The sequence below is a fragment of the Nuphar pumila genome, chromosome 2, assembly GCF_984573655.1.
Source record: "Nuphar pumila chromosome 2, dmNupPumi1.hap1.1, whole genome shotgun sequence".
Taxonomy (NCBI): domain Eukaryota; kingdom Viridiplantae; phylum Streptophyta; class Magnoliopsida; order Nymphaeales; family Nymphaeaceae; genus Nuphar; species Nuphar pumila.
In genome coordinates, this window is record NC_143250.1 from 104,572,910 (window position 1) to 104,592,607 (window position 19,698).

The 19,698-nt window shown below is 35.3% G+C and overlaps 1 protein-coding gene across 3 annotated transcripts; it reads left to right on the top strand.

Moving 5' to 3' along the window:
- The first annotated feature begins 227 nt into the window (after positions 1–227).
- LOC149846528 (uncharacterized) lies at positions 228–14,754 on the top strand. 3 transcript variants are annotated; one of them, XM_089998048.1, is made up of 4 exons: positions 228–325; positions 2,251–2,418; positions 4,918–5,028; positions 14,037–14,754. In XM_089998048.1, the coding sequence occupies exons 2-4, from the start codon at positions 2,302–2,304 to the stop codon at positions 14,265–14,267; spliced, it is 459 nt and encodes a 152-aa protein (XP_089854174.1). In that variant the 5' UTR covers positions 228–325; positions 2,251–2,301; the 3' UTR covers positions 14,268–14,754. The 3 variants fall into 3 exon arrangements, with proteins under 3 accessions (XP_089854174.1, XP_089854176.1, XP_089854177.1); XM_089998050.1 differs by having other exon boundaries at positions 256–325; positions 2,246–2,418; XM_089998051.1 differs by lacking the exon at positions 228–325 and adding an exon at positions 1,072–1,094.
- The last annotated feature ends 4,944 nt before the right edge of the window (positions 14,755–19,698 follow it).

Consider the following 19,698-nt stretch of genomic DNA (forward strand, 5'->3'; position numbering starts at 1 on the left):
AAGCCAGACTCGAGCTTGAACTCAAGCCGAGTTTGTACACAAATATTTAAGCTCGCCTTAAATCGAGCCAAGCTTTCTCCGATTCTCGCTCCCCTGTGGATGCTCTCTCTCTTCCCACTCTATCGTCTCGCTTCCCTGGAGGCGCATGCCTCATGGCGAATGAGGAGTGCGCCTTATATATTGTTCCGGTCAAACCCCCCAATTTGGCCCCAAAATGCCCCTCTCGTCTCTCACCCTCCCTCTCTCATCTCTCGCCTCCTGTCCTTCCTCTCGCTGTCTCCCTCCCTCTCTCTCTCTCTCCGCCTAAAGGAAGAAGAAAAAGAAGGTCTCGTATCTAGCTTTCTCTCGCCCTCCCTCTCGTTGTCTCCCTCTATCTGTCTCTTATTCTTTCTGTCTCTCTCTGTTTCTCCCTCTCTCGTACACGCTGTTCTTGTCTATTTTTTTTGTGCATGTATAATTTGTGAGGATTTGATTTTTTGCTAAGTGTTGGTAAGGGTTATTAATCTGGTTGCTAGTCTTTCTTAATGGGACTATTTTTTCGTGAAGTGTTTGGTGGGCTATATTTCTGGGTTTATAGTCTTGCATAGTGCATCTGTCTTGCCAAACCTCAATGTGATCTCTGCAGAATACTATTGAAAATTTAAACTTGCTATATGCTGCAATTATGGACCCCAAATGTTTGTGAAACGTTTAGAACATTATGATCTCGATCTTTAGTTGAGCGATTTAATTACTAAAAGTTTTCTGCAAAGCTTCTGTTCTATGATATTATTATGAATTTGAATGGAGGCTTGGGAGAAAACTTGGATGATACTTGGCAATTGCTTTAATGTTTATGATTGGTTTGGCACTTTATGTTATTTGACTTTTATAATATATAATTATAATGTATAAGTTTATTATTTATTTTTAGTAAACTAAATAAGAAATCAATAAAGCATTTCTTTTATTTATTTGTATTTTTAGATATTTTTAAAGGATTTTTTAAGCTAATTTTTTTTAGGCTTACGCATTAAGTCTCCAGGCTTACACCTCGCTTCAGTTTTTGGTGGAGCGTTACGCTACGCCTCAACGGTTTTAACATTGGTACTGAGGTATGAGTCCATGCCCACTGTTGTGCCAAGTGCCCTACTTTTTTTTTTTTTTTTAAATTAATCATTTCTCATTTTACATGAATGAATTGATCGTTTTTTTTTTTTTCAATTAGCATAATGTATGATTTAGGGTTTTGATTTAATTTTTTCTAAATAACATGGATGTTTAATTAGGGTTTTAGTGTTTTTTGTGTTTTTTTGTCAATTAGCCTTAGGGATGACTCCATGAATAATAAATGCTTGAGTTTGGTTAGAATATTAGGAGTTTTGTTTTTTCTTCAATTAGCATAAATTAATAATTTTTTAAGATTTATGGTATTTGTTTGGATTTTTCCAAATGAAATGAATATTTAATTAGGGTTTTTTGTGTTCTTTTTCTTTTCAATTATAATTAAGGATGATTTCATTAATGCATGCTTGATTTTAGTTATCAAACCCTTAATTTTTTTACTTTTGTCAGGATTTAAGTTTTTTATTTTGGTTTTTCAAAGTCCATGTATATTTAATTAGACTTTCTATGTATTTTTGAGTTTTTGTTTTCAATCAACATTAAACATGGTTCTATGAATGCATGCTTAATTTTAATTAGAATTTTAGTTTTTTTTTTCAATTAACATATCTATGAATGATAGTTGTTAGAATTTGTGATTTTGATTTGGTTCTTTTAAAAAGGCATAAATGTTAAGTTATGAATTTGGCATTTTTTTGTGTTTTTTTCAATTACTATTAGGCATGAATTCTTGAACAATGAATGCTTGATTTTGCTTAGAATATTAGCTATCTTTTTTTTATAAATAAGAATTTTGCTAGGATTTAGGTTTTTTTATCTATGTTGTTCAAATGACATGAATGCCTAATTAGGGTTTTAAGGGTTGTCTAATTTTTTCTTTTCAATTAACAATCATCATCATTTTATGCCTGATTTCTAGTAGGATTTTAGGGTTTTTTTTTGTGTAATTTGTTTTAATTTTTCATATCACTATACTTTTATGGAGGTAGCTTGTCCATCCAATTAATTTTGCAATGTAGACATTTGATTTTATGATGGTAAGCTTTAAAATAAGTATTAATTTTTTTTTGAAAACATATTGTTAGTATAGTTTATTAGTAATTAATTTTTATTTTTTACTATCCGTATGTGCCCACCCTAGTTTAGATTCCTGGCTCCACCCCTGCCACGAGGTGATCTGCTTGGTCGAAAAATAGCATGGAGAGTCTAAGAGAGTTTGGGAGGAAGGCTATGTTCGTTATCCGAGTCCTTTCAGGATACGAGGAAAGACGAATCAGATCTTACAGGTTGCAGCTCGAGAAACGCCTCCAACAGGTACATTTTTTGATTCCCCGTTCCTGTGATCACCATCACCTCCTTTGCTGCGAGTCGTTTTATTGATTGCATCCCTTGTCCTTCTTTGAACACCCGAAAAAAGTCTTGATTCTTGTAAATTGTATTGTTATAATTGGAGTACTCAATAAGAGCTGGTGGCATGTATTCTCAATTACTCCATGGCCAGCAAGTCATCATTCAATTTTTTTCGCTGCTTCTCTAGATTTTAGAGTGAAATAGTTGCTTGGAAAATATCCAGTAAAGTTATACACACACACATTGATAAAAACCTGCAAAATGAAATATGCTAAATGAAACAAGCTAAATGGGTCGTCTAGCACTTATTTTACAATTATGACCTCATAGATGTGTTTGACATGATCAATTTGATAGGAATCAACACTTGGATAATATTTTTTGGGTAAAAAAAAAGAATTTTCAAGCCTAAAAAATTTACGGTTTTTATCTCCTTTTTGAAAATTTTTTGAGATATTTTCTTTTTAATTGTTTTGACATTTCTAATTTAAGTTTATTGTATTTTTTATATATTGTATTTTTATGTATTTTTGGTGTGCTTTGAGCTTTGACCATCTTCTCCCTATATATATATATATAATATTTTTTTTTCAAAAGCATATTCATTTTAAAATCACATATATAGCCGTGTCCAAGTGACTAGATTTTTAAGACTCGTTATGCTCAACACTTACCCCTATCGACACTGATACCTATGTTGGTGTCTTAACATAGCTCCCTGAGGAATTTGCCAGAAAATGTCATCTTCCTCTTCTTGAAGTTTGCAAAGAACATAGGGACTTTGTCCATACTACCCATTCCTTGAATACCTCCATTGTAGGGTTCCTCCTAAATACAATGTCCCACAACTTGGTCTATATGTAGTAGTCACTGCTTTGCATTTCTTCTCCCTAGCAATGTCAAATACCCAAGGGAATTTCTGGTATAATGATTCATCATCTGGCTACAGGTCTCTTTTCATTTCCTATTTTAATACCAATCCATACATTAAATTCATGCAGCACCTTAACCTATCCTCTTCAAATACCATATCTATCTATCTCTAGCTTCAAGTAATCCTGAAACCCATACCTTCTTTTGAAAAGGGTTGCATGCTAGCCATTCTGTAAGATTCTACCATCTAATTAGAAAGGCTTTCTTCATGATGCTTAATTTCTTAATCTCCAGCCCTTCCAGATCTTTAGGAAGGGCAATCTGGTTGTTAGAGACAAGATGCCACACTTTTTCTTTCCATAAATCCATTCTAAAGAAATTAAATAAAATCCTAACCAATTTTTTCTATACTTTTTTAAGAATATGGAAAGAAGGTATGATGGAGTACTTATTTAAACATGCTTCACCAAGACAGTTTTGTCTCCCAAGGAAAGATATCTAGTTCTTGATGAACTGATTTTCATGCACATTCAATCTTCAATTGTTGACTAATGCACTTCTTGTGAACTACCATTAGTAAGACACACATCCAAGTACTTTATAGGCAACTCCTCTAACTGCACCATCCCCTAACTGAACAAAAAATCCTTGCTGCCTCTATGGAATGTTATTATTTGCATTACATACAAGCAAGTTACATTTGGATTTCTTACTCCAAGCCTTGACGGGGATGAGCCATTTTCTCATGTTCTTATTCGATCTGTAGCTTCAAATTGTTAAAGTCTATATGTACATAGTTTTGTAATGTCATTTTTTCTTTTGGGCATATTTGTCACCAAGGATTGTTGTGACCCTTTTGCATAGACCTTTGCTTGGTAACTAACCAATACAAATTGGAACTTGCAATCCTTTTGTCATGGAACTTACAGAATCTAGGCCATTAAACTAAATTTTCTTTATCCCAGCTGCCATCCTCGGCCATTTCTATACAAATGAACTACAAAATTTTAGAAGGAAAACTGTAATAAGTTTCCAAGGATATGTATGTGATATCAAATATATTATCCAAGTTATTCTTTATAGAGTTGGGTTAAACATATTAGCATGGTCCTCTTTTAAGAACAAATATTGCTTCCTCTATGTAGGCTCTTTGAGGTGTTTCTTGTTTGAATCTATCAAATTGATGCACCCAAACCAATACTGTAAAAGCTGCATTATAAGGCAAGGAGAGACTATATGATATCTGTGAGGCAAGGCATAAGCCTCAAAGTAGCGAGACATGAGCCTCATAAGAATGTAACTAAAATAATGAAAATAGGTAAAATAATTCATAAAAGTAAACTAGTAGTAGGTGCAAAATAACAACAGTTCATAACATTAAGATGCAAAGTTAACCAAATCACCCAATTTTTAAGCAATCCAACTAGTTCGGCATAGAAAGAGTCAAGCAAGTGATGATCAAAACCAGGTATTTCTAATACATATATGTAGATGGATATCTAAAGTCAAACCTGTGGTGTCTTGCTCATGAATTTCACGAAAAATGTTTTTGTTAAGGAATTTACGTCCTTTTTTATTGTTTTTGGACAGGCAAAAGAAAGGAAGGAAGCCTTGAGAAGGATTCCAGAGCAAGCTATCCTGGCAGATGTCCGGCGCATGGTTGAGGAGATGCAAGCACTGAATAAAAACCTAGAAGAAACAGTAGGTTTTTTACAGTAATAGTCTCTTATTGCAGGATCTGAATGAAATACATGTGTAATTCATATGATGGTAAAAAAGTGCATCTAGTTGCTTGTTGTACCAAAAGGACAATATTAATTGCCACCATTATGTGCTCAACAAAATCTGTATTCTGTTAAAATTAGAAAATATCAACCATAACGAAAAGAAAAGGTGCCCCAAGAATATTATCTATACATGTAGTGTTTTTGATTTAGAATATTGCATTGAATGTGTTTTCTCATAAATTGATGCCATTATTTGGATGTTTGTATAAATGTGTGTGTTTTCTTAGTTTATTTGATAAAAAAGGAAGTTTTGAAGTTGCAATATTTTAATGGTCTTGTTTTATAGATGTTTGACCAGCTGATACTTGATTTGTCATCATGCTTGCTAGGTTAGTTTTTTGTTTTCTTATACTTTTAGGCAAATCAAAAGAAAGCCTCACAATGGACAAAGCATTTTTAGGTGATGTGAGGTTGCTTGGCAGTGCAATTAATATCTATAAGCAATCAAGAAACAGATAAATGGTCCGCATGTTCTATCCATTTTCTCATAATCCTATTAAGGATTGATCATGCTATTCTAGTGTAGGATTTAACATCATTCTCACAAACCTATGGATAAGGTGTAATCCTTGATTGGCCTCTTGTTTTTCTAATCATATGAATTGCTATGTAGCAGTCAAGCACCACCTCCACAAATTGACACCTTATATTTAATGGGCCTATGCTGCCTGATCATATTCGATGGTGGTAACTCTTTACTGTTGTATGATGGTGAAGGCTTTTCTTGTTTTCCGACTGCCGAGCCCTAGTGTGTTTAGGAATAGATTAAATGCCATCTTTTTAAACTACTAGATTATGATCTATGGTCTTCAGCTTCTAAATTGTATGTTGTCTTTGAGAAACGTTTTTACATAAGACTGCCATACAACAGCTTTGGGCCTTAAAGCGCCATACTCTAGTGTAGATATTTAAAAGAAATTACACCATGACCTACAAAAGGATAAATAGTGCTAGTTGATGCAAAATACCCTCTTTACCTCATCTTTTGAATACTTTCCACATGCAAGGTCCTATTTTCTATTTGTTTGTTCTCAATCAATAGCCATAGAAATACTGTGAAGCAGTGTTATTAAAAACATGCCTCAAGGCACAAAAAGCGCGCCTCGCCTCGAGGCGCGCCTCACAGTGAGGCACACACGCCTCATGTTGTTGGTCAAATGAGGGTCAAAGCCCTCATTTGACCAAAATTAAAATGTTACCCCCGACCCTAATAAGGGTCGGGGGCTCTCTCTCGTCTCTCGCAGCCCCCCCCTCTCTCTCTCTCGTCTCTCGCAGTCCCTCTCTCTCGTCTCTCACAGTCTCTCCCTCCTCGACCTCCTCATCGCCGAAAGCAGCTGCGACGCCGGCAGCCCTTGCCAGACCCCAGGTAACCTCGACCCCCTTTATTCTTTTTCCTTCGTGTCTGCCTCCCTCTCTTCAATCTCTCCATACGGCAGGGGCACATCCCCTGCCGTGCGATTTATTCTGGTAGGCAGGGCCCTTGGCTCTTGCCGATTGTGGTCCCTGTCAGGCAGTGGCCAAGGCCCCTGCCATTTATTGTTTCTGTCAGGTAGGGGCCGAGGCCCTTGCCATTCGATGATTCAGTCAGGCAGGGGTTGAGGCCCCTGCCATCTGTTGTTTAAAGCAGGCAGGGGCCAAGCCCCTGCCATATATTGTTTTCGTCAGGCAGGGGCTGAGGCCCTTGCCATTCGATGATTCAGTCAGGCAGGGGCCTTGGCCCCTACCATTTACTGTTTCCGTCAGGAAGGGGCTGAGGCCCCTGCCATTCGATGATTCAGGTAGGCAGGGGCTGAGGCCCGTGCCGTTCGAAGTACCATCAGGCAGGAGCCGAGGCCCCTGCCATTCAATATTAAGTCAGGCAAGGACCTTGACCCCTGCCATTCGAAGGAATCCAATTCGTAGTTTTTCCTGTTTTCTCTTTACGTGACATAGGATGTAAATATTGTTAATACATTCTGCTGTTATTTGCAGGGGTTTAACTCCTTGCCACACTCTGTATTTCTCGACATTAAGTCAGGTATGGTTTCTTTACTTTCTCAGTTGACTCACTTAAAAAAAGAAAGAAAGAAAACTAAGATGCATTTTCTAATTATGACATGATGTTTTTAATGCATCATAATAGGTTATTGTGAGGGTGAAGACATGTACGTTCTCAATGACTTCATGTGTTTGCGTTTCCATTAGTTTTTAATTTATATATATTGATTCTTGTTGAATATAAATCTAATTTTTTGTGTTAATATATATTTTGTTATATGTATTTTTGCCGTTGAACAATGGGAAAAGATGTAGGATGGGATCATGGAGTTAAAGTTCCAAATCCCACTAAAGATCCCAATCTCGTAGGACATGTAATTTGTAATTACTGTCATAAACAGACTACAAGAGGCATCTATAGGTTAAAACATCACTTAGCGGGCACAAAACATGGTGTGAGCATGTGCGAAGCGGTTTCACCTGATGTGAAAAGATTTTTTCAGAATCATCTAAAGGATCAAAAGAAAAAAAAATAAGAGGAAGAACAAAACAAGTTGGATATCGGGAGGAGTGTTTATTTTGGATCATCAATTGGCGATAATGTGAATAAAGAAACCAGTGGATCATGTAGTGATGCAAAAACAAGCATAGGTGGTCTTATGGACTTCTTTGTAAACAAAGAAGCACGACAAACCACAATAAACACTACTTTCAAAAGGGCTGAAAGAAAAAATGTATGTCGTGCCATTGGTAGATTTTTTTATGCAAATGCGTTATCATTTAATCTTTGCAACAGTCCATATTTTGGTGCAATGGTAGAAGCTATTGCAAATTATGGGCAAGGGTTTAAACCACCTTCTTATCACGAGATTAGAACGTGGATTTTGAAGGACGAGGTAGAGATTGTACTCACAAAATTTTAAAAGAGTTAAAAAAAGAATGACCAAAGGTTGGTTGCAGTATTATGGCAGATGGTTGGACTGATGAAAAATGAAGAAACTTAATTAATTTTCTTGTGAACACATCTGGGACAGTATTTTTGAAGTCCGTTGACATCAGCGACATGGAAAAAAATGGTGCAAATTTGTGTAAGTTGTTTCAAGAAGTTGTTAAAGAAGTTGGTGAAAGTAATGTGGTGCAATTCATTACAGATAATGCACCAAATCATGTGGCAACTGAGAATATGTTAACAACAGGAAAAACATGTTTTTGGACACCATGTGCAACACATTTCTTGGATCTTATGTTAAAAGATATTGAAAAGATATCAATTTTTAAAGATACAGTGAAAAAGGCAAAAAAAATTACAAGATACATTTATAGTTTCTATGTCCAGCTGTCACTCGTTTTGCCACAACGTATCTCACACTTTATAGTATTGGATGTTATAAGAAAGAGTTAAAGTTGATGTTCTTATCTTCAAATTTTAGATCATCTAATTACTATAAGAAATTTGATGCTAAGAACATTTCTTATATTGTTCTTAATGATCATAAGTTTTGGGCTGCCATATCATATGCAATTAAAGCTACACTGCCTCTTGTGAAAGTGTTGCGATTAGTTGATGCAGATGAACCTGCTATGGGATTTTTGTATGAGGCAATGGATAAAGTAAATGAGGAAATTGCTTCAAAGCTTGACAAGGTTGAAAGAAAATATAAACCTATTTGGGATATCATTGATAGATGATGAGACTTGCAACTTCATAAGCCTTTGCATGCAGTTGCCTATTATTTAAATTCACATTTTCATTATGCTTACAACTTCAACCCAAATGAAGAAGTTACGAATGACTTTTATGATTGTATTGAAAAATTGGTTTCTGATGCAAATATTCGGTTGAAAATTACAACACAAATTAATGCATTTAAAAAGGCAAAATGGTTGTTTGGTAAAGAGGCAGCTGCCACAACAAGAAAATTAAAAAGTCCTGATAAGTTTGCAATTATGTTGTTATTTGTCAATATTTTTTTATGTTTTTGTTAATTATGACATTCTTAATGTTTTTATCAATTTTTTATTGTTTTATTTGAATGCAACTGATTGGTGGAGTTCATTTGGGCATGAAAATCCTGAGTTGATGAATTTTGCAATTCGAATTCTAAATTTGACGTGCAGTGCATCGGGTTGTGAGGGGAATTTGAGTACTTTTTCATTGATTTGTGACTTTGTATTTTATTTTTGAAATACATTTTTATAAGTTTAATTATCTTATAATTGATTATCAATGATTTGAAATTATAGGTGCATACAAAACGAAGGAATAAACTTGAACAAGAGAAGATGAATGCATTGGTTTTTGTAATGTACAATATGAAATTAAGAGAGAGAAATATGAGGAGGAGGGCTACCAAAGACCTTATATGTCTAGATTATATAGACTCAGACGATGAGTGAATTGTGGAGAATGAAGATCCAGTGTTGCCTAGTGATCTCAATTGGTTGGAGGATTCATGGTTGAATTCGAACTTCGACATAAATGCCATTGAGCATGTGCCTATTGAAAAAGTCACTTTACCTCATGATTCACAAAGTGGTTCTAGGCAAGCCAAGTCTTCAAGAGATCAAGGTAAAGCTATATTCCTTTTACCTTGCTATGAATATAAATGTATTTTTTTAATTACATAACATAAGTATTTAATACATGATTTTTTATTGAAGGAAAAAGAAAAACAAAAGAAGTTACCAAGGACGTGGAGGAAGAAAGTGCAGATGATGAAAAGTCAGAGAATGAAGATGAAGGAGAACCTATTTATATGGATTCTTCAGATGATGACATTGAAGACTTAGATATTGATGATGACGAGACACAAGAAGACCCTATGCCCTCATTCATATCATAGAGCTATGGCCATTTATAGGTTAGTGTTAATATGCATTTTGTTGTTAATGTTAATTTTTTATTGAATGAATGCTCATATTTTATTTCTTAGATACTTACATAGATCAAGTTGTTGCATTAATGTTACTTTTACATGCTAATCTCATATTTTTTCTGTATTTATTTGAGATTTTTTATTTCTTGTTGGTTGTTGCTTCATCAATAAAGCATTTCTTATTTATTTATAATTTTAGATATTTTTTATATTTTTTTTAAGTTTTAAAAAAAATTTCGAGAGCTTTCATCAAACATTAAAAGAAAAGAAAGGGGCTTTTGAGAGCAACTGTATACCATTCATTATTTGTTTATGAAAGCACAGAGCGTATGGTAATCATACTTGTATATGTTGATATCATTATCACAAGCAACTCCATATATCTCATAGAAGAAATGAAGTTATTTTAAACCAAAGATTTCATGGAAGATATGGAAGGCTGCGATATTTCTTTGGATTAGAGTATAACAAATAAATTAATTAGGAAATGAAATTATCATAACAAAAATATGCAGTGGATATACTTAAAAGATTCAATGTGACAAATTGTAAGTCTATTGATACCCCATGTGCAAAGAAGGAAAGTTAAAATAAAGGTGAATTGTTTAAAAAATCAGAAAAAGATAGGATGGTTGGTGCTCTTTACTACCTCACACTTGGCATGATATATCATGTGCAGTCAATCATGCATGTCAGTTTATACATTCTCCTGCAATTAGTATGAAGGCATTAAGAATAGTTATATGCACTTTATCCGAAGCATTATTGAACAAGGTCTGTCTTATTATGAAAATGATTCAACCATATATTGGTTATATTGATGCAGACTAAGACAATAGAGATATTAGAAAATCTGCCTTGGGCTATTCCATATTCTTGGGCAACAATTCACCTTTATAGAAAAATAGAAAATAGAAATACATGGCGAGGTCAAATACGATGGCTAAAGATAGAACCCTTGTTGGGGTTGTTTTAGAAATAATATAGATATGCAGTTTGAGGAATACATTGGGAATGAAAGTATATTGTCGTTTTACTGTGTATTATGATAACTAAACTGCTTTAACGTTGGCATTCATACAATAATTGATATGAAGGATTGCCAAAGAATATACATATCTCAAGAATAAGTTATACATGTTTCACGATGCACAATTTGAGAGGGCATGCTAACGTTGGCCTTCATACAATAATTGATATGCAGGATTGCCAAAGAATATACATAAGTATCTCAAGAACAAGTTATACATGTTTCAGAATGCACAATTTGAGAGGTCATGTTAAGAAAGTATCCTGAGATTATAATACCAAGGATATTTCTGTCAAGGAAGTTTGATGGGATTATAATGCCTGCTAGGGGTACTTTTGTTATTCAACCTATAGCAGTCATTAGAGATCTCGCTTCTGAAAAAGAAAGTCATTAAAGATGCCATCTTAGTAATTGTACAACAGCCTTAGGTCTCTTCTTCAAATGTTTTCTAAGTGATTTAGGGTGCTGAAGATGGTAGATATTTGAAAATGGAGGAGGAGAATGAGAGAAGTAGAGAGGAACAAGAAGAGGGCTTTTGCACTTCAAAATCGTAAGGACTAGGTCGACCTCCCTTCTTTTATTAAAGTCTTTTAGTGTTTACACATTTTTGGACATAAATAGCCTCACAACATTTACTTGTAGTTTGAATAACTAACCAGGTCAACCCATGGTCAATCTTGGTCAAACCAAATATGGATAAAGGGACCTTTTCTTTTGTTTTAACACTCTCCCTTCAAGTTGGGATGAAAATATCAATCATCCCCCACTTGCTAATGAGCTCGTCCTGTTTGATTTGTACTCAAGGCTTTTGCAAAAATATCACCAATTAATTTTGAGTCTTTGCATTGAGAACCTTGAGTTTTTCTACCTCTTCCTTCTCATGAATAAAGAGGCAATCCATATCAATGTGTTTGGTGCATTCATATAGCACGGAGTTGTTGGGGATGTTCATGGCTGATTTGTTATTGCAATAAAGAGTTATACATAGAGGTACTTCTCCCCCTGTATTTTTTCTTCTCCTTCTCCCTCTGCCTCTTCTTTCCTCACTGTTTCTTGATCTTCTTCCCTGTTCTTCTTCTTCTTTTCCTTTTTCCCTGTTCTTTCTCTCTTCCACTTGCCTCCTCCCTCTTCTTCTTCTCCTTTCTTCTTTTTCCCCCTTTGTATTTTATCTTCTCCTTTTTCCTCCGCCTCTTCTTCCCCCACAGTTTCTTCTTCTTCTCTCCTGTTCTTCTTCTTCTCTCTTGTTCTTCCTCCCTTCCACTCGCCTCCTCCCTCTTCTTTTGATTGTTATTTGTATGTTTTTATTTTTCCGAATTTTTATTAGTTGGATTTTTATTTTTCTGTGAAATCATGCATAGTTAATTTTGTTGATTAATTTTTTCTATAAAAGTCCGAAAGCATGTTAATTTTGTTGATATATGCATAGTTATTAGTTTCTGAATTTTATTAGTTTCTATGATTTTTTCTATAGAAGCCCCAAAGCATGCATAGTTAATTTTGTTGATTATTTTTTCTATAAAAGACCGAAATTATGTTAATTTTGTTGATATATGCATAGTTATTACTTTCTGAATTTTATTTGTTTCTGTGATTTTTTATATAAATGCCTGAAAGCATGCTTGTGTGTTACTGTGCTTCTGTAATTCAATATATAATTATATATGTATATACAGTTATATGTATGTAATTATGTATACAGTTAATGCTAATATGCATTTTCTGATGATGATATGATGTTGAGAAATTTGATTGTTAATGATTTTGTTACTTAATTTTTTATTGAATGCTCATATTTTATTTCTTAGATACATAGATCAAGTTGTTGCATTAATGTTACTTTTACATGTTAATCTCATATTTTTTGGTATTTATTTGAGATTTTCTATTTCTTATTGATTTTTGCTTCATCAATAAAGCATTTCTTTTATTTGTTTGTATTTGTAGATAATTTTTAATATTTTTTAAGTTAAAATTTTTTAAGGATTATGTTTTATGCCTCGAGGCTTACGCCTCGCTTTAGTTTTTGATGCAGCGCTACGCTACGCCTCAACGCTTTTCACATTGTTATATAGTAACATTTTGTCTTTCTTAAAAAAAAAGCCATTAATTTATTGTTTTTTAACTTGAATGTTCAAAATGCCACTGGCCGCCTATAAGACTGACACAAGAACAATGACGGGATCAAGATTTAATGAATAGCCAGGACTTGAGAATTTGGATTAACCCAAATACCGTTTCATGAGGACAGGAAAAAATAATGAAACACAAGATTCTGGTTTATCCAGACATGGATTTCAGCTTCTGCACAAAGTGCTTCCTAGAAGCATCCTCAAATACTTAATAGGTGGACATCTTTTAGTAGCAATAAAAAATAGTAGCAGCTATGAGAACTGCTACTTCATATTATGGGTGATCAGGCTGCATCCATGCACAGCCCCCTCAAAAGCCCGTATAAATTTTTATTTTTGAGATGCATGATGGGACGGAGCAATTAGGAATTCTAGGTTGGTTTTCTGACCCAAACTGTCAAAAAGTTATAGGATTTTCTGCCTTGATAGCTCCTATCTCAAAAGGCATTGGATAAATTGGTTTGTGTTTGATGCACACCATAGTGGATGATATAGGCTTGCATTTGCATGTCACTTCCATCTACTGTATCCTTCACCCTCATCTCAAACACAAATAACAAGAAATTCCACATCTTCATTTTATAACTTGTCTTTGTGATCTTGGTAAACGTGATCATCCCAGGCAGGTTTGGGACACATTGAGCTCAGCCCCAGTTTTGTCTCCATTTCATCCAACTTTCAAGTCCAATACTTCTCGAGATTAGTTTGGTATAGAAGAAATAAGACGGACATCCACAAACACACATGAGGTGCACATGCTGTTGAACGAGTGTCTTTTTGTTATGAAATTTAATTTATTGTAAACCTGAGAATAAAAGAACGAAGGGAACTTTTAACACTTGATTTTCTTTACTGTTGCTTTTGAATTGTTCAGTTGAGCTTATGTCATGTCCACATTTGGTAATTGTAGGAAGCTGCAATCGAGGAGTACTTCAAGCCAATTGACAAGGAAGCAGAAATCATAATGAACATGCAGCTTGAAGGAGAAGAAAAGAACATGAGGGCCATGGCAAAAGCCATGCGTGACAGGGTAATAGAAGAGCAAGTTTTGTCAGAGGAATTAACTTCTGTTGGCAAAATAGGTGCTGACGATAACTCACAAACACCATCTCATCAACAAGACCAAGCGCCAAATAAATAACCTTAGAAATCATTAAACTGCACATCGTGATGGTTTTGTTCAAAATTTCATTGTTTTCTGCAATGATTCTTGCATGAAGCATTTTTGCAGACAGCAAGAACAGAAGTGAGGGGGTTGCATGCATGGGAATGAAAGCATCTGAGGTGCATGCATCAGATGTGGGCTAGCAATCATGTTGTTTCTCCAGTTTAACCAATCTCATCGAAAGATATGAGTAGATTTTGCTTATGTTGATAATGGGGGCTCAATAACTCTATTAATATGAAATAGATCGTACATAGCCTTTTGCACTCTGAATTTTTTTAGACCATTACCGAGTATCCTTGTAGATGTAGCTCCCCTTCTGTAAATTAAGATCAATTATAAGTTTGTAGCATGGGGGAATATTTTCGCATTTGGCCAGATATGGTTATTTTATTTTCCCAGTCTGCGTTCATGCATGCATGATCTCCTCTCGAATGTGGAAGTGAAATTTGATACTTTTGACCAACTGTTCAATTAACTTCTCATCCATTAATTGGCTAAAGAAGGAAATTAAACAAATTCCCTTTATTCCCATCCTGTTCTATCCTTGAATGATGTTTTCTGGTTAACTAACAATGAATTGATGACACTTCTATGTTTTCTGCATGGTTCTCCATGGCTTGTCAAACGCACCCTCATGAGAAAGGTCATGTATTTTGAAAAATTCCTGCCATCTTAGCCTTCACATAACAGTTTTTATGAATAATGACATAGATAACTCTATTGTTTAGCTCAATACCATAACTAACTGCAAACTAGAAAGTATAATAAATATAGCCAATTTACTGTTTTATTGATAATTTTGCTCTTTTGTTTGAACGAAATCATGGTGCCTGATTTTTGTAGGCGACAACTTAAACAAGTGGTTTGATCAAAGTTCTTAATTTTTCAGGCGCCGAAAGGGTAAAGCCATAAATAAAAAATCAATTGGCCAGATTTCAAATCTTGAAATGACCATGTTTATCATATTTTTTTGGTCTTAAACAAAACACGGGTTGGTGCCAAAGTGAGTGCCATCTACCTTTTTGTCAATCTTTTATATGGGAAGAGATATGAAGGGCTTTACACATGAAAATAGGAATGTGGTGGGGAAAATCTGGGGCCCACTTGTACCAGGGTGTCTCTCCCACCATGATGCTTCCATGTTTCTTCCACTCATGATGGAGAAGGAGGGAAAGAGATGCTAGCTCAGCAATTTCTTATGAAAAGTACATGAAACAAATGCCCCCCTAGAATTAAAGGTTTTCCTTGAAGTAGAGCATGCTAAACTGGATCCATTTTTGTCTAAGCCAGGTCTCATTAGATTTGAGAGGTGGTATCCCATGTGGTAGGCCCAGGTTCGAATCCCTCTGCAACATGGGGCTTAAGAGTTATCTGGTAGGGATTTGCCTAACCCCAGCTTGCCTTAAAAAAAAAAGATTTGAGACTGGTGTGGATCTCCCTAAATATGAATCTAGGATAAGTCCTTATTGCATTTGGCTTGTTGACAGCCCTACTTATAAGCATCAGGCCCACTTTTTTTTTCCTTTATTCTTTGGAAAAAAAGAAAACTTTATTAGAAAGATTATATGACCATGGGCAGGGGCCAAAGCTGATTAAGTCTCTTCTTGCATATCTTGGAACCTCAAAAGCATTGGTTAATTGTTTTAAATTGACTCTCTTCAGTTCAATTTTTTATTTTGCTTTTTGAAGTTCAAAGTAAAAGTTGATTTGGTCTTTTTTCTTGTATTGGTTGGACACTACAAAGTAATTGCAACAAGACTGTTCACATCTTTTATCATCTCCCAATATGTTCTTTCCATTATTTCAAATCAAAAGTTAATCGAGTTTTTACCCTTTTATGTCTCAAAAAATATGTGCAAGAAGATCGTTCACCTTATCTTACCTCTAATTCTTTTAATATTGACTGTTTCTTTGGAAGTTTGAGATTGAATTTCGTCCACTGAACAAGCAATGGAAAAATGATTTATCCACTGCTCACCAACTTCTAATGTCTTTTTAATTGAATTTTCTTTTTTCAAAAAAAAAAAGGCATTTGTCTACTCTGAAAATGCTTTTACAATATTTAAAAACCATTCACCTACCAAATTGAGTAACCTTACAACCTCAAATACCACCAAGACACCTCTTTTTCTCTTTTCTTTTGTAATTTATTACACCGATAAACCACACCCGGAATCAGAGAGCTCGCCGCACTGGTGTTAGCCTTCTTATTGGCAGCATCTTCTACAGCGGCTTATCGGTACAAGAACTTTTTAGACTTTTTTTTTTGAAAGGCAAGTTGGGGTTAGGCAGACCCCTACCAGTTATACAACTGTACCATTGGGTTTTGAACCTGCAACGTCCCAACACATGGTGACGTGCACTAACTGCTCCTACCAGACAAGCGGAGCCGCCCCCGTTGGTAAGAACTTTTTAGATTGACAGGTAACAAAACCATAGCCACCTGTTACATTATACCAACACATTCACTGCCTTCTTTAGAAATTAAGATTTATGGTTGCTTGGATTTTTCAAGGTTGAGCGGGGCCTAATCTGGTAGAGTTGACATAATCTCTTAAGTCATGAGGGATAACCCAAGGATGACCAAAGCAAAAGTTCTAATAATTAGCTCAAACCATCCTTCCCTATACTCTTTTCCCTTCACATATCCAATGAGCAGACCTCGAATGAACTCCTAAGAGGCATTTGGGGATCACGTATCACAAAGAAAAATAGTTCTTGTTCGGTTCCTCTTCCATGATCTGTCATAAAAGAAAATCAGCTTTCACAATTTTGTTGTATGTCTGAACATGTCAAAGTCTCTTCAGAAATCCTATCAGTGATACTGAAAACTAAACCACAAAATCAATCACTATGCAAAGTTATTTGGTGGTGTGGATACAACACCGGGACAAGAATTTGAAGGCTGTGAACAAGTACAATTTTCATTAGAACTATTCTCCATTTCTCCCCAAAACCAGAATGACCTTTTTTTTTTTTTTGCGTGTCATGAAAGTATTTGTTAACCTCCCAGCCCAAGTGGGAAAGGGATCCCTAGTTGAAACTCATAACATAAGGTTGTTTTGACTAAATCTAAACCCAAGGCTGTGTTCAACATTAACAAAATAGTAAGAATCGACTCTTGGGTCCCCTATCTTTTCAATATAAAAGTATGATTTTATAAGGGTTGAATATTTGGTGCATTGGTGGCCGTTCATTTTTCAATTCCTACAAAATCTTACATACAAGTTTATTCAAACACTAATTTATATTAACCCAAACACGTAGATCACATTTGGAGGATCAGATGTAAAAAAATGTGAAAAATATAAAATATTACAGCTTTTTACTAGGAGATTCCTTAGCTATTAGGTTGCAAACATTAACCCTATATATATATATATATATATATATATATAAGAATTGAATATATTAGGCCCCATTTCTCGTTCTGCCTCATAGGTTTTAAATGTTTTTATGATAGATTTGAACTGCTAAATGTGTAGCATGTTCCATTTAGTGAGAATCGACTCTTGAATCATGTTTTAGTGAGAATAGACTCTTAGATCATGTTTTTTTTATGAAAAAAATAATTTTATTAGCTGGGAAAAACTGGTACCTTCATAACCATTGATTTTGGATCACAAGAAAAACATGTATACAGGTCATATTTCGATCCAAAAGTAGGTTTCTACTAAACAAAACCTATAGATTACATCTATGATATTAGATGTGAGAAAAAAGAACTTAAAACTATAATTTTTTAAGAGGACTAATGAGACCTAATGAAAAAGGGGGCTTACCAGGCATTTTTGAACCTGCAACTTTTTTGGCCTAGGCGGCTTTTGAAGAGTGTATTCATGTTTTTATTAAATTTGACCGTACAAATGCATTCTACATTCTTGATTTTATGAGAATCAACTCCGACAAACAAGAAGGTTTTTATAAGGTTTAAAAAACTAAGACTTTCATAAATATTCAAGCCTTAAAAAAACTTGACCTCTGTATCATTTCCTAGCAAATAAACGATGTTGTGTAAGGAAGGTCAGATTTGTGAAAAATAAACTGAAAATACGGTTCATTGGTGGTAGGCCAAAAAAGTAATAGGCAGCTACCACTTTTCACACACACACACACATATATATATATATATATATATATATATAGTCACTAGAACATGAGAATTGGAAATATGAGAACTAATGTGTGAACCACATTTTTTATGATTTTTTTATTCTTTTTCCTATCCAACCATACCTATGTGATCTACAAGCTTGGTTTCATAAGAACATACTATTGAATCATCCCATTTTGATGTATAAAATGAGATTTTTTTAAGGCTTTAAAATCAATGACTCATAATCTTCATAAATATTCAACCATTCAAAAATCATAATTTTTATAAAAAATACACGATCCATTAGCTGATTCTTAGCATCAAACCAGACACATCCACATGGTTGGATTTGCAAAAAAAAGTGTTGAACAGTTCTCATATTTTGGTTCTCATGTTCCAGTGATTCTCTCTCTTTATATATATAAATAAAGAAAGAGAGAGAGCCCAAACAGGATAATCAACATTAACAAAAAATGAGAGAGATTGAGCCCACGAAACAGAACAAAAACAACAAGGAAATAAGAAGCAAAGAAAGAAAAGGAAAAAACAGGGGCCGATGGAGCAAAATCGATGCCAAACTGAAGCCACCAGGACAGATCATCGCACCGGGGAGAGAGAGTGTGTGTGTGAGAGAGAGAGAGAGAGAGAGAGAGACCTGTCCTTTCGTAGATGCTGTTGTAGCAGACACACAATCCAAAATGCTTAAACTGCATGTCCCAATCGTCATGAGGGACCCTGGCCACCGTATCATTGCAATAGACGAACCTGATGTACCTAGGGGCGGCAACTCCCTTCAACACCTTCATGAAATCGCGCCAAACCCCTTGTCTCCAACCTTTGACTCTGCTCCTCTTCTCCAGCACCAGCACCAGCACCAGCACCAGCACCAGCACCAGCACCAGCACCAGCACCGCTGGGAAGAGGAAGGCCCAGGGCCCCACTCATGCTGTGCCCCGTGAGGATAAACCTCGTATTCTTGTGATATTTCAACAATGCCACCAGCTTGCCCCTAATAGCATAGAAGGCCAGTGGGTGGGACTGTTTTGTCATTTGAAACCATGGGCCGGACTGAGTCAAGATGAGGGTCCACGCCAAGGGCTCTCAGGAACCCACTGTGGACCACCACGAGAAGCTGAAGTCCGTTCACCAGTCATAGGCTTTGAAGGATTCGGTGCCGCGGAAGGCAACCATGATCAGTTTGGCATCTGTCGCAGAGCTGTTGGGACTCTTGGAAAACGTACGTCGAAAATCAGGGGTGCTTTCGGAATTTAAAAATTCAAGCTGGCCAGATGCATCAGTTGGGTGGCT